The 12,779-nt window shown below is 37.0% G+C and overlaps 3 protein-coding genes across 7 annotated transcripts; 2 read left to right on the top strand and 1 right to left on the bottom strand.

The window, feature by feature from the left end:
• Positions 1–2,955: 2,955 nt before the first annotated feature.
• LOC129730505 (uncharacterized) lies at positions 2,956–4,608 on the top strand. Its single transcript, XM_055689882.1, has 3 exons — positions 2,956–3,481; positions 3,536–3,851; positions 3,910–4,608. Exons 1-3 carry the CDS (start codon positions 3,037–3,039, stop codon positions 4,106–4,108), a joined length of 960 nt encoding a protein of 319 aa, XP_055545857.1. The 5' UTR covers positions 2,956–3,036; the 3' UTR covers positions 4,109–4,608.
• LOC129730507 (adenylate kinase isoenzyme 1) lies at positions 4,095–10,467 on the bottom strand. 5 transcript variants are annotated; one of them, XM_055689883.1, is made up of 7 exons: positions 9,976–10,467; positions 8,691–8,915; positions 6,637–6,735; positions 6,066–6,340; positions 5,923–6,007; positions 4,691–4,840; positions 4,095–4,630 (listed from the first exon to the last, which is right to left on the bottom strand). In XM_055689883.1, exons 2-7 carry the CDS (start codon positions 8,691–8,693, stop codon positions 4,541–4,543), a joined length of 702 nt encoding a protein of 233 aa, XP_055545858.1. In that variant the 5' UTR covers positions 8,694–8,915; positions 9,976–10,467; the 3' UTR covers positions 4,095–4,540. The 5 variants fall into 5 exon arrangements, with proteins under 5 accessions (XP_055545858.1, XP_055545859.1, XP_055545860.1 ...); XM_055689884.1 differs by having other exon boundaries at positions 8,691–8,891; XM_055689885.1 differs by having other exon boundaries at positions 8,691–8,781.
• On the top strand, positions 5,166–8,593 carry LOC129730508 (uncharacterized). The gene is made up of 2 exons (XM_055689889.1): positions 5,166–5,348; positions 5,414–8,593. Exons 1-2 carry the CDS (start codon positions 5,308–5,310, stop codon positions 5,904–5,906), a joined length of 534 nt encoding a protein of 177 aa, XP_055545864.1. The 5' UTR covers positions 5,166–5,307; the 3' UTR covers positions 5,907–8,593.
• Positions 10,468–12,779: the final 2,312 nt, after the last annotated feature.

Raw genomic sequence — 12,779 nt, 5'->3', positions numbered from 1 at the left:
GGACATTACACACTTAATTCATCTCGGCAAACTTCCCAACAGCTGATCGATCTCGGCGAACTTTTTAACAAATATCAGCAATATATTTCGACGAACATTCAGCAACTATATCGATTTACCGTGAACCAGCCAGTTATGACATCTCGTCTGCCGAAGTTCATGAAAATTCTACCGAAAACTTGTAAAACAGTTCGCTGAATTTATCAGCTGTTGAGTTCTCGGCAATAAAATCTAAGTGTGTACGATATAAGGTAAAACTACCTTGGATGGATATTTTACATTTTATGTCGTTTATATTTTACATTTTATGTGCTTAGCACAGTTTGTTTTATGATGAAAATTGCTCAATTTCTGCATCCTATCTTTTATACGTAACTATTGAGAGTTAAACTTCCGGTAGGCGTGTCTTTGTGGACTAGAGAGACACACAACAACAAAACGGTTATAAAATCAAATCGTTTGTATACTTTAGCGTCGGCTATGCTTGTAAAGAAGGCTCTGATTGGTCGAAACATGTATTCGACAAGGCTCTACATTTTTCAACAGTACAATATTTAGCATCACAAAATCACAATTTTCCGTAGTTTGGTAGACGCATAGCTAATTTCCAATCGATTGCTGTAACAATTAGTTTCAAAGTTTTTGGCATTTGAAAGAAGACATTTCTCGAGACGCTCCCGATGTTTTTTGCTTACATGCATACATGTATACATGTTGCCGTGAAACGGAGTTCTACGTCAAAAACAATTCATGTTAACAAAAAAATCAGTAATCTAAGATTTTCTTCAAAGTTTCAGGTTTTTTTTTGATTAGACAATCTAGGGTAAAACTGCTTTGGATGCCCCTTTCATTTAGTGGACCACCTGTCAAATTTACTCAAATTTCTCTTAACATAGGGTAAATTAACCTACAGTGGACCACTCGTCAGATTAACTGAATTTCTCTTAACATACATTGGAATTTATGAATGTTTGTCGTGATTCTGATGCAGATAAGCTGGATAGGATGTTTCCCGATGGAAGTTTTCTGCAAATCCCTCGAGTTTGCGCATAAATAGGGTTAATTTGATAGATTTTCTCTATAGGAAGTGTTCCACCCAAGACAGTGCTTCCCTAGTTGCCCAAAATTCTGTTAAACAGGTCAAAGTAGGCACTTTTGAGAAAAAATGGTTATTCTAGCAGAAGCTTTTCTGTATCCTGGAAGTACGGTTATGAGGGGAGTTAGATAAAAGATGTTAAAGGATGACTTCTAGGGAAATATCTGGACTTTGATTTAAAAATATTATAAAAGTAATTTTTAGGTCTTATACTCAAAACATTTTATTTTGTATACAAAACGAGATTTGAAATTAAATCGTTATCTCAGATTCTTTTCAAATTAAGTTTACGTTACGTTTTTAGCTTCTGAGACCATAATCGTTCGGTTAGTTTGGAGTTAGAGAAAAGCTGTCAAGGGATGTTTTTGTCTAAATTTTCATTTAAAAATCTTGTTAAAATAAATATAGAGATCCTCCTACACGGGTCATTTTTTTTTTTTCAAAAACAAAAGTGGAATTAAGAAAAATCGGTCATCTCTGGTAAGTTTTTTGGATAGAAAGTTTAGTTGCTCAAAACTCTTCTGAACAGGCAGTCAAAAAAATTACCAACAACCTACACCAACAAGGAACATGGATAAACCCCATAGAATCACCGACGAAAAAAGTCAACTTCTGAAAAAGAGAGTCTGGTGAAAATCTATGCTTAGAATTTGTAGATTCTAGAAAGTGTGTCATTTTGTTCTCTTTTTTCGCAGTTTTTGTTGCTATCAAAGAAGCTTTGGTCTTTATTCTTCTGCTTTGTTTGAATTACATTCATACGATAGTATCGATAATTCATGTTCATTTTTTTTGTTAGAAGCAGCTAGAACGTTGGAAAATCTATTTACACATCTCAATCGAAATTTATTTCCAATTATCGTACGAATGCTGGATACGGTTGTAAACGAGAATAGTTTAGAGCGTTTATATCGTAAGAAGAAAAACTGTTATCGAATGAGGAGAAAAAATAGTACAGTGCTTTTTCGATTTTATCACGGTCAAAAAAATATTTACCGTGAATTTGGTGAACGGATAAAAATTGGAATTTTTGTGTTGGATTTAATTGAAATTTATTATATTATGAGTGAAATGGTGCACTGTCATAATTCAATGGGATATAAGTGCAGATACAAACGAATAATCTAAATAAAATTAGCTCATAATATTTATCTTCATAGCATTTCCACGAGCTTCTTGAGGGTAATTATACATGCAATATCAATATGATTTGTACTGCACATTCTTTAGCATAGTTTGGAGAGTCTAATGCTTGTTAATATTTAATTGCGGAACCACTAGATTTTATAATTTTTTAATCGAGGCACCAAACTGTAGGGCTATTTGAGCTATTAAAAGATCGTTTATTTCAACTAACGAAAGGTCTTTTAACTCAACTTACGAAATTTTTACTCCGAACAATATGAAATATATATTTCACGGCTCATTTCTTACAAAACACAACAAATTATGAGTAAACGATATGATACTTGATTGCCCTATCCAGAAAATTGATCAATTAAATTGAGTTCATGAGACTATACATGCAAGAACACAAGGCACAAGTGAAAATCATGTTTTAAATACACTTTCTACAACTGGAAGTAAAATATTCTTGATTAAGATTTTTTTTTTTAAAAACGTGATAATAAGAAAAAGCGTAAGAGAATCGTGCGTGAGTTTGGCGAGTATTGATTAAAACGACTGTTGATAAAATCGAAAAAGCACTGTATTTGTATGTAATTAGCTTAATTAACGAATGATGCTATTCTGCATCGATAGGTTTTTTAAGTATACAACAAACTATTTCCGGCATCACATGCCGCATAGAAATCATTGCTATTGAAAATGTCATACATAGATATATTGCATCATCTGTCCATCAACTCTGTTTGAATTCATGGAACAAGCTGCTGGAATAGTGAGCTAGAATACACCAGTACCGAAGCTTCTATCCAACCACAATGCAGTCACTCTATATACTAGCATATCTAACATTTTTCGCAACATCGATCCAACCAAGCCAAATTTGCGCTCCTCTTCGCCATCGCATAAAGCACCAATTTCATGCTGTTCGCCATTGCCAGCGTTCAAAGCGTACCGTAATTGGACTCATCAATGCCGATACGGTTAGCGAGTGTGCCGAATATGCCCGAAGAAAACACGGTATGGCATTCAACTATGGACCCAAGAACCGCGGTCAAGTTAATTTATTCGAGTTGAGCACGATTCGGAAAGAAAATGGAACGGGAAACTCACCGCACCCTTCTAAGGGAACTGATGCAATCACTACCGAACCGGAGGAATTCTATAACTGTCAAATACTGGACTGTGCCGAGCATCGGAATCTCTCATCGATCGTTAACGATACCCGGTTTGATTACTATAGTTTGTACACCAGGCCTCTTCGTATGTTGTCAAACTTCATTGTGATGAGTAGAAAAATATAAACATTGTTTTCAGCACAAGATAACGCAACCTGCGTACCGTCTATTGGAATGCTTGTTGTGGAGGATCGTAAACTGAATTATTCGCTAGCATTTAACGAATGTCAATCGATGGGTGGAAGTTTAGCGCATGTGGCCAGCGAAGCAAGAACTAACCTCATATCACACCTCTGTGCGGACGTCTCTTTGGCGGCGAATAAATCAGCTGCTAACGCTAGTGGCGAAATGTATTATGTTGGTCTCAACGGAACCGAAGGGAACAAATTCTTTACTTCCGCCAAGGAACCATTAGATTGCTTCCTCTATCGAGCGTGGGCTCCGGGACATCCAAGGTCGATATATTAACTATCGATAAATTACTTTTTTTAAGCCATTTCTTTTATATTCTAGTAATGTTAATCAACCAGGGTGCGTCGCATTATCGTCAAACAGGTCGTGGACTGTCCACAAATGCAACAAACCGCTTGCATTTATTTGCGAATTGCACACATCCGGACCGCCAAAACATGAAGTACGCCTGAAGCGGAAATGTTCGGTGAAACGGCCAAACAATCGGATTGCACCCGGGAAAAAGATTTTGTTATCGTAGAACAAATTGATGTTCAAATGTTTATTAAGATAACAAGCCTACATAAATATACATAGTAAATCTTTGGTAACTTCGGTGTTCCTTTAACTTTCTACACGTTTAAAGATAGAATCACACATAGATTTTAGAGCCAATCGGGAATTAGACTTAATGTATTTCAACGTTATCACATACATCTGGTTAAATTTGTGCTACGCTAAAAAAGTTATTGTTGTTAAATCTATGATTTCATAGCGTTGGCAAGCGTATATAATTGATTGGCTGAAACGTGTTTTCTGAACTGTTAAATTTATACTATATTCTGGTTTTGTTCCTTAAACTCGAAAGCGCATTATTGCGTGCGTCAATTCAACAGCAGCACCCGTGTTTTATGATGGTTCGAGCAGGAGAATTTTAAGCTCGTCCCAATTTTACTTCAGTGTTTAGCTTCGTTCAGGCTTTTTTGCTCTTCTTAACCAGAAGTTCATCGATGGATTTTTCCACATCGGCGAAAATTTCATCCGGCCCGCGCTCTGCATTAATCTAAAAACAAACAGTTGGGTTAAATTAAATCCTATTGGATTGACCAGGCAATCGCTATACCCTTCGAAGCTGCGTTGGATACTGGACCAGTATCTTTTCGGTGTTCTCGCGGAATGTTGCAATTCGGGTCTTCAGAGATTCTTCATTATCGTCGGCACGAACGGTTGCCGATTCCGATGCCCGTTTCATGATTCTTGCTGCCAAGGTTTCCTAGAAAGATAACGATATTCATTTACATTTACATTTTGGATCAAACTGAAATTTATTTACACATTTTTTTGTTTAAAGTACCAAGCACCTCCATGAAACTCTAAGCTTTATTAATTTCGTGCTATGCTGTATTAATCTATAGAAAATCTACGCAGCCTACATTTTACGCTGGTTTGTAGTGTTTTATATGATTGCAAACTTTCTATGCACCTTAACCCATGACCTGAATGAACAATTACATTGTTGTCAGACAGCATGTCAACAACAACACCTCGAATAAACATTGATGGGCCGAAAATCGAAACTTCACGATGCAGTTGTTCTCCACTTCAGTCGGAAAGTCGGCATCAGTGTTGCACCATTTCAGATTTGCACTTGCATGCATGCACATTTGCTGCACTCTTTTCGCGACCCTGTTTTTCTGCCAAAAAAATCAATAACCTACTGGTAGAAGCTTTTGCAAAAAAATGGCTGTTTGGGGATCCCTTAAAATTACCGGTGGGAAGCAGTAAGTATGAATTCGTCGTGCGTTAAATTCCAAATTGCTGAAATGAATTTTGCTTAACGTGGCAGGGTAACTGCGGTCCCTTCGCAAAGTATGCGGTTCTCCGAGTCCCTAACGGCAGCTTTGGGTAATCGCAAATGTAAGTACAAGGAGGTGTCCAAGGACATGAACCATTACATCAACAAGGAGGAAGAGGAACACGTGATCGCCGCTCCCCCGTTCAGTATTAATCGTTTAAAAGCCATGATGCAGAAGACTATTCGGCAGCAATTCATCATCCGGGATGAGGATGGCGATCTGGTCAAGTGGGTTTACAATCCGGACAATAACCTGACTTTGTGCCAAAATATAGCGAAGGCTATCAAAGATAAAATCAGAGCGGCAAACTATCCTCGCTATCGAATCATCTGTTTGTGCAGTGTGGTGGAGAAGAACGGTCAAGGTATCAACTACAAGATGAAATACTCCCTGGATCCCTACTTGGATAATCACGTTCAGTATGTTCACGATATGGCCAGATTTTGGATTGTGGTGACTGTGGTTTTAGCCTACAAAGATTGAAAGCCACAACACTTACATTCGAGCACTCGAAGTACAGAATGATGTCCACGGGGGCAATAAATTTTTCAAACTCCAGTCCTTGGGCTGGTTCTCGTGGATAGCTAAAAGTGTAGCGAAAATTAATGCAGTGCTCTCAATTTGCATTCGTTTCAAACTCACCCATCAATAAGATAGCCAACCGTGCCAGAAAGTGCCTTCACCATAGCGGCTTCCAGAAGCTTCAAGACAACTTCATTCGGTACCAAAATGCCCTTCTTCATCATCTCCTGCAGCTCCTTACCCTTGTCCGAACCCGATGCAACCTCTTCGCGCAGCAGATCACCGGTGCTGAAGTGCGAAAAATTATACTTGGCAACAATTTTCTCACACTGAGTTCCTTTGCCACAGCCGGGGCCGCCAAGGACCCAGATGATTGGCACGTTCGCGTCGCGCATCTGAAAGTGAAGAGCATTGAGCCAAGTTGTGTTTTGCGCCATTACTAATTTGTGAGTAGATTAGATGTATTAGATGTTCAATAATAATTACTACAGAAAAAGATGAAAAATCATCACTTTATCATATTCACAGTGACCTGTCGTCAATTAGTCGTTTAGTGCAGTTATCATGGTTTAGTGAACAGACTGCACCCTGTGATTTTTAACAAGTTGCATGAAACCACGAGTGAGGCATCGCCATTAGATAAAATTAGTTATCGGAATAAATTGCATCTAATCGGTCTCATGCAACTTACATCGTGGGGCGTTTGCGGTGCAGATGACGAGGAGCCGGATGCTGTCCGCTCTTTCAGCTTAGATTCATGCTCCATCGCCATCTGGTGACACATGAATAACTGGCGACGGCGCACAGCAAGAGCAGATGGCCACGGTCAATGCGAGCGAGTGTAGAAAATTTAGATTGTCAGAGTTTATTGTGATGGTTGTCGGTGTGGCCGAGACATTCAAACGGTGGAGGTGATTGTTGTGTGTATTTCCGAAACATGGTGATGCACGGTGGAGGTTGGAGGGGTGAATGACGCCGTAGGAGAAAAAAGAGATGAAAAATTAGACACTTGCGTAAAGCACTCCGCACCATGCGTATAATTTACATGTGATTTAGAACCTACTGTTATGCGATACTCTTCACAAGTTGTAAATAATATGAAATAATATGAACAATTCGAATTCAACGATTTCTAGTCTCTCATTTGAAGTATCAAAAATCACGTTAAATTGATGAGAGCGTAGAACTTTAACTATACCAAAAATTTGCAATACAAAAATATTATCAAACCGGGATTTACAAATAAAAACGTTGCATAATGAATTGATCGTTACATAACCATATACATAGCACTCATACACACTATTACTTTAACACTGTCCTAGTAACACAGCGAACAACAAACTTTTACTTTTTCAAACCGTATTTCAAACCGGCTAAAAATAACCTCAAACAAAGTCGTTCACTGCTAAATTTATTTCGGTGCGAAATAACAACAGGAGAATTTTGTCTAAAGGCATTGGTAAAGATTGCAACGCCGACTGCGACGAATTTGTCTTTACAACAGGTGGCTTCATAGAACTCGATAAATTTAACAGAACAAATTCATCCTTGACCCTCATTTTCATTTAACTAGGGAGAGGGAAAACGATTTTCACGACGACTAGTAAAATTCAAAGTCAAAAATAGGTATCACCGATATGGCTAATTAATGCATGAACGCCATCGTTATTTTATTTCTTGGGGTTCAAGTTCAATGATTTTTTTTTAAAAATGAGCAATTTCACTCCAGTGTTTGCATGCGATAATAAGGCCGTTACAAATTTTGTTATTATTTTATGTCATGTTAGACTTTAAAATTTTAGACTTCAAAAGGTTTTTAGTGAATCGTGATCCAGAGATGTGAGATATTTTGCATGTAAACCCATATAATATCACTTCTCTTGGTTCATCACTGATCACTTCTCTTGGTTCATCACTCTACAAAATATGTAAAAAAAAACTCGCAGCGAAAAATATGTACGTAATACTTCAGATGAAAATGAGAAAGGTTATTTAATAGTCAGCCATAAAAATAAGTATGTTATCAATTTTTTTTTTTTCAGTTTTTAATTCACAATATCTTGTAAGAAAAAGATTCGTGTGTATTGATACGTTTCTTTGATGAAAATAAACGAAAAAAAATGATGCGGTAAAATACAATTTTGGGAAACAGCCAACATGTTTCATTGAAATCCGACACGGTCAAAGCAAGAGATGAGGAGTCTGCGTAAACTAAACATTTATTTCCTATTGGCTGTTTTCACTGATATTAAGTTGAGGTTCAATTGAAGGATTAAATAATAGCATGATAAAATGAATAACAACTCTAAATGGATAGAAATAGGTTGAAAATCTTCTGAAAGTCTGAAATTTGAAATTCCGAGCAGCTACCGTAAATGAGCTACATCCGAATCTAGCGCACCGTTCTGTATTATACAACATTACGCATACACTTGCTGCATTACACTCTCCGGTGATCTTGTCGCAAATACCGATTCCCTGTTCCATGCTGTGATCGCATTCGAGACAACCCAACAGTAAAATTTCACTTTTTCTCTTTAAATGTTTGCACCCTATCCTTCAGTATTACGACATTGTTCTTGATAGATTATTTTTAGAAACTGTTAAAGATTATTAAAAAAATACTTCATACAACTTTTTCTGTAAGAAAACAAACATTGAGCGTAACACGATCTCCACAAACTCCCGTTATTTCACATTTCTTTTTACAGCTTAGTAGGCGTAAGATATCACATTACTTACCATGATTGTAAATTTAACAAGGAAAGCCTTCTGCACAAAATCCACCAGGCAGAATCGATGATGATCAACTGGTCAGCTGTTTCCGACGAAACTAAATAAGAAATGCCCGTTGATTTTCTGGTTGCTCAGATGAAAGCAATTTTTGCGACAGTGTGTTATTCGCACAGCAGTTCTCTCGCTAACGGTTGCGGTGGTCACTCACTGTCTCAATATTGGTTAGCGAACCTATACATTAGAGAAATGACAAGACACTCACCGTTAAGGCAACTGTCAACATCAAAACGGATAACGGCAATGCAAAATGATACAACTCGCCCGTTTTGATGTTGACAGTTGCCTTAACGGTGAGTGTCTTGTCATTTCTCTAATGTATAGGTTCGCTAGTTTTGATGTTGACAGTTGCCTTAACGGTGAGTGTCTTGTCATTTCTCTAATGTATTAGCGAACCTATACATTAGAGAAATGACAAGACACTCACCGTTAAGGCAACTGTCAACATCAAAACGGATAACGGCAATGCAAAATGATACAACTCGCCCGTTTTGATGTTGACAGTTGCCTTAACGGTGAGTGTCTCGGCGTCTCTCTGGTGTATAGGCTGACTAAATGTATAGGTTCGCTAATATTTAGCGAACCTATACATTAGAGAAATGACAAGACACTCACCGTTAAGGCAACTGTCAACATCAAAACGGGCGAGTTGTATCATTTTGCATTGCCGTTATCCGTTTTGATGTTGACAGTTGCCTTAACGGTGAGTGTCTTGTCATTTCTCTAATGTATAGGTTCGCTACTAATATTGGTGCTCGGCGTATTTTTTTACTGCTTGATCACCTGCAAAGAGTGCAATATAAATAAAAGAGCGTTAACTCTATCGTTCGCTGCTGGTCGTGAGTTGTGAAAACAATAAAACACAGCTTTAATGCGGTATTAGCGGTGTGATAGCCAATTTGGAAACCAGCGGGTTATTAACTAGAATTGAACGCAAAAGTCTAACAAATGAAAGTTGCATAATAGTAGAGAATTGCTACAAAATTAGAGAAAAAATATTGAATTGAGTACCACCCTGCGGCATACATTACATGGTTCGTATTATTGTTTTCTTATCAAGACTGTTTGCTTTAGTTGGTTATGATAGGTTTAGCTCGGAGATAATTATGTATACTCACTTCACAATTGCTTCAAAAGTACAATAGGAGATAACACTAGATTGGAATTTAATCTTGCTATGAGCGTAACTACAAATGATATAGGTACTTAAAACATATTCTTAGTTAAAACCTACCTCCTTCGAATTGTTCGTTCCTTTCACTTGTCATCAAATCCAAGGATGAACCATTTCAATCACGCTGGAATTATTGATTTACAGTGCAGTACTTTGGGTAACAAAATTAAAGCTTCAAACATCCTTGAACCCGCTTCGCTTGAAAGGTTGTACTTTACTTTTCATCAATAATAAGAAATAAGAATATCCGCAAGCATGTCAGTTTATTGTGGGAAAGCTGCAGCTGCCACTAATTGTAGACATCAACAAACTCACTGGACTGGTTGTTGGAGGTGTATAATTTTATTAAACGTACAAATTGAAAATTGTTCGAGAAAATACGTGTGTTACTCTATAACGAAATAGTACTATTCGTTCTATTCATCGTAGAAATCTCGATAAATGCTTTTCGTGGACAAGTGGATGAAAATTCCTAGTAGAAATGTTAGTGCGACCACGAGTAAGCGACAGAAGCCAATGCTTCTCGCGGAAGAATACAAAGACTGACGATGGTGAGTGCGGATCAAGCTAACGAGTATTGATTGAGTGTTGGTGACCGAAAACATTATAAGTCAAGATACTTCTTCAAGCACAACGAAAAAATATAATTTTTATTCGATATAGCAAATAGAATACTATTTTCCCATGTTTTGCCTTTGTTGTGTTTCAGTAAATATGGACATGTAAGTTTTCCATGAATGCTGATATGTGCAAGTAATAAACTGGTTCATAGTTTTCTGCTAGAAAACTTTTTTTTCACAACAGGTTAGAAAACTTGTCTTGTGAACTAAATTGCAAAATTGCACATTTTATTACAGATGTAATTTATATTTAAAAAAAACTGATTTATGGCAAAACAATCTTTTCTTGATGTCATAAAGTTGGCAAACACTTCTGTAGTTCATAACGCTTCCTACAACCGATTCCGATTTAGTCAATTTTAAATTACATTCCGCAGTGAATCTGCCTATCGGCGAATGCCGTCGACTGTTTGCTGGGATTGAATGAGTGCGTAGTCGCGCATACGCCAAACAGTTTTTTTTCTCTCGCTGTTGGGTAGCGAACCTATACATTAGAGAAATGACAAGACACTCACCGTTAAGGCAACTGTCAACATCAAAACGGATAACGGCAATGCAAAATGATACAACTCGCCCGTTTTGATGTTGACAGTTGCCTTAACGGTGAGTGTCTCGGCGTCTCTCTGGTGTATAGGCTGACTACTGTTGGGAGTATTGACCGAGCAAAGCTTTATCATTTGACGTTTCTATTCTACGGCTCTCATGCTCTTTTGCGTATGCATACTTGGATGTTTTTTCTCAAGTGAAGGTTTAATCAAAATGTGTTTGTGTTCTTCACTGAGCAACCATGGTACGATGGCGGATTGATGCATACAGTCCCATCAGGTTAACCCTCTAGTTTCCAAGAATTCTTTACGGATGGGTCATCTTGATCTTAATGATTTATATAATGTATACGATTTTACTAATTTTACTTTGGTAAGGATAGGGATACCATCCGTCCTGATTTAGCAGGACATGTCCTGATTTTGAAACCCATTTGGAAAGTCCTGATTTATTTTTCATATTTTAGCATTTGTCCTGATTTTTCTGACTGATGCCGGATATTCAAAAAAGTAGCAAATTGTTCAGTATTATCATCTTGACGCCGGGAAAAAACGAATTTATTTTGAAAGATTTTTTTCTTTGGTTGAATCTTGACGAGAGAAATTGTCTAGTCGTTGGAACCGTTAAACGTTTCTTTGACAATTGTTAAGTGTATTTCAAACAGTTTACTAGTGTTGCATTTTTAGGTATTTACTAACGCCTAATGAATCAAAGTTGAAAAATTGAATCGTTCGAGAAATACGTTAAATATTAGTCTATTGACGTATTTTGAAGTGCAAATTTCTAATTACGTGTTTTTTTTATTGAAACCTAAAAAAAAAAATAGCTTAGCTCTTTCCGACCGAGCCCACACAATTGTGTAGGTAAAAAATGACTGATAACAAAACCTAAATCGAAGCAAAAGCAAAAACACTTGCTTGATCCGGTTTTTTATTATTCGTAGCAGCTGCGATGTTGACACTAGCGGTGTGAAAAATAAAACAACGAATAGGACGTTCAAAAAGCGAGAGAGAAGGTTTTGTTTAAGTCACCTTCTACCTACGCAATTATGTAGGCCCGGTCGGAAAGGGTTAGGCCAAATTTTTGCTGGAAAAAGTTGTCCTGATTTTTAACTCCGACCAAATGGTAACCCTAGGTAAGGCTAGAAAAGTGTTTAAGACCATTTGGCATCTGCTTCATATATTTATGAATTTCAACGATTTTACTTGATGTTCTTTTATGCTTTTTTTGTGACAGTTTTAGATAACTAAAAAGTTTTCATATTTATTTATTTTTTGTCTTTTATGAATAGACCTGCGGATGCTTCCGACAGTTTTTCAATTTCAATTGTTCTATGGCCAACGATTTTTCTCAAATTTATTTTTTTCTAAATTATTTTATTTTCTGTTTTTAGCTTTTTATTTCTAGACAATTTTAAATTTGCTCATTCTGGTTATCCTTTTTCATAGGTTTGATTATTACACATTCCACATGGCATTGGCGTAATCTAAATTTAAATCAGAGGAAGGGGATGCTTTGAAAAAAAAAAAACACGTAAAATCGGAAATTCAAATAAAGAACTGCAATAATTTTGAAATGCCAGGTTATTAAATCCGTGTAAAAAAACTTTGCTTGTGAAAAAAAGTTAAAAACGGGTAAAAAGAGGTCTTGAAACTCGGAGGCTCGACCATTCAGGGCACCATTATACAGAGAGAATTA

The sequence above is a fragment of the Wyeomyia smithii genome, chromosome 3 (assembly GCF_029784165.1).
Source record: "Wyeomyia smithii strain HCP4-BCI-WySm-NY-G18 chromosome 3, ASM2978416v1, whole genome shotgun sequence".
NCBI classification, from domain to species: Eukaryota; Metazoa; Arthropoda; class Insecta; order Diptera; family Culicidae; genus Wyeomyia; species Wyeomyia smithii.
This window is presented reverse-complemented; position numbering and strand designations above follow the sequence as displayed.

What these genes read in the sequence shown, in the direction of transcription:
- LOC129730505 (XM_055689882.1), top strand. Translation starts at nt 3,037, where the DNA reads ATGCAGTCACTCTATATACTAGCATATCTAACATTTTTCGCAACATCG. An exon ending in TTTGTACACCAGGCCTCTTC is followed by an intron (nt 3,482 to 3,535) that starts GTATGTTGTCAA and finishes CATTGTTTTCAG; the next exon opens with CACAAGATAACGCAACCTGC. An exon ending in TGGGCTCCGGGACATCCAAG is followed by an intron (nt 3,852 to 3,909) that starts GTCGATATATTA and finishes TTTATATTCTAG; the next exon opens with TAATGTTAATCAACCAGGGT.
- LOC129730508 (XM_055689889.1), top strand. Translation starts at nt 5,308, where the DNA reads ATGGCTGTTTGGGGATCCCTTAAAATTACCGGTGGGAAGCA. An exon ending in AAAATTACCGGTGGGAAGCA is followed by an intron (nt 5,349 to 5,413) that starts GTAAGTATGAAT and finishes TTAACGTGGCAG; the next exon opens with GGTAACTGCGGTCCCTTCGC.
- LOC129730507 (XM_055689883.1), bottom strand. An exon ending in CACCGCAAACGCCCCACGAT is followed by an intron (nt 6,341 to 6,636) that starts GTAAGTTGCATG and finishes CTTCACTTTCAG; the next exon opens with ATGCGCGACGCGAACGTGCC. An exon ending in TGTACTTCGAGTGCTCGAAT is followed by an intron (nt 4,841 to 5,922) that starts GTAAGTGTTGTG and finishes TTATCTTTCTAG; the next exon opens with GAAACCTTGGCAGCAAGAAT.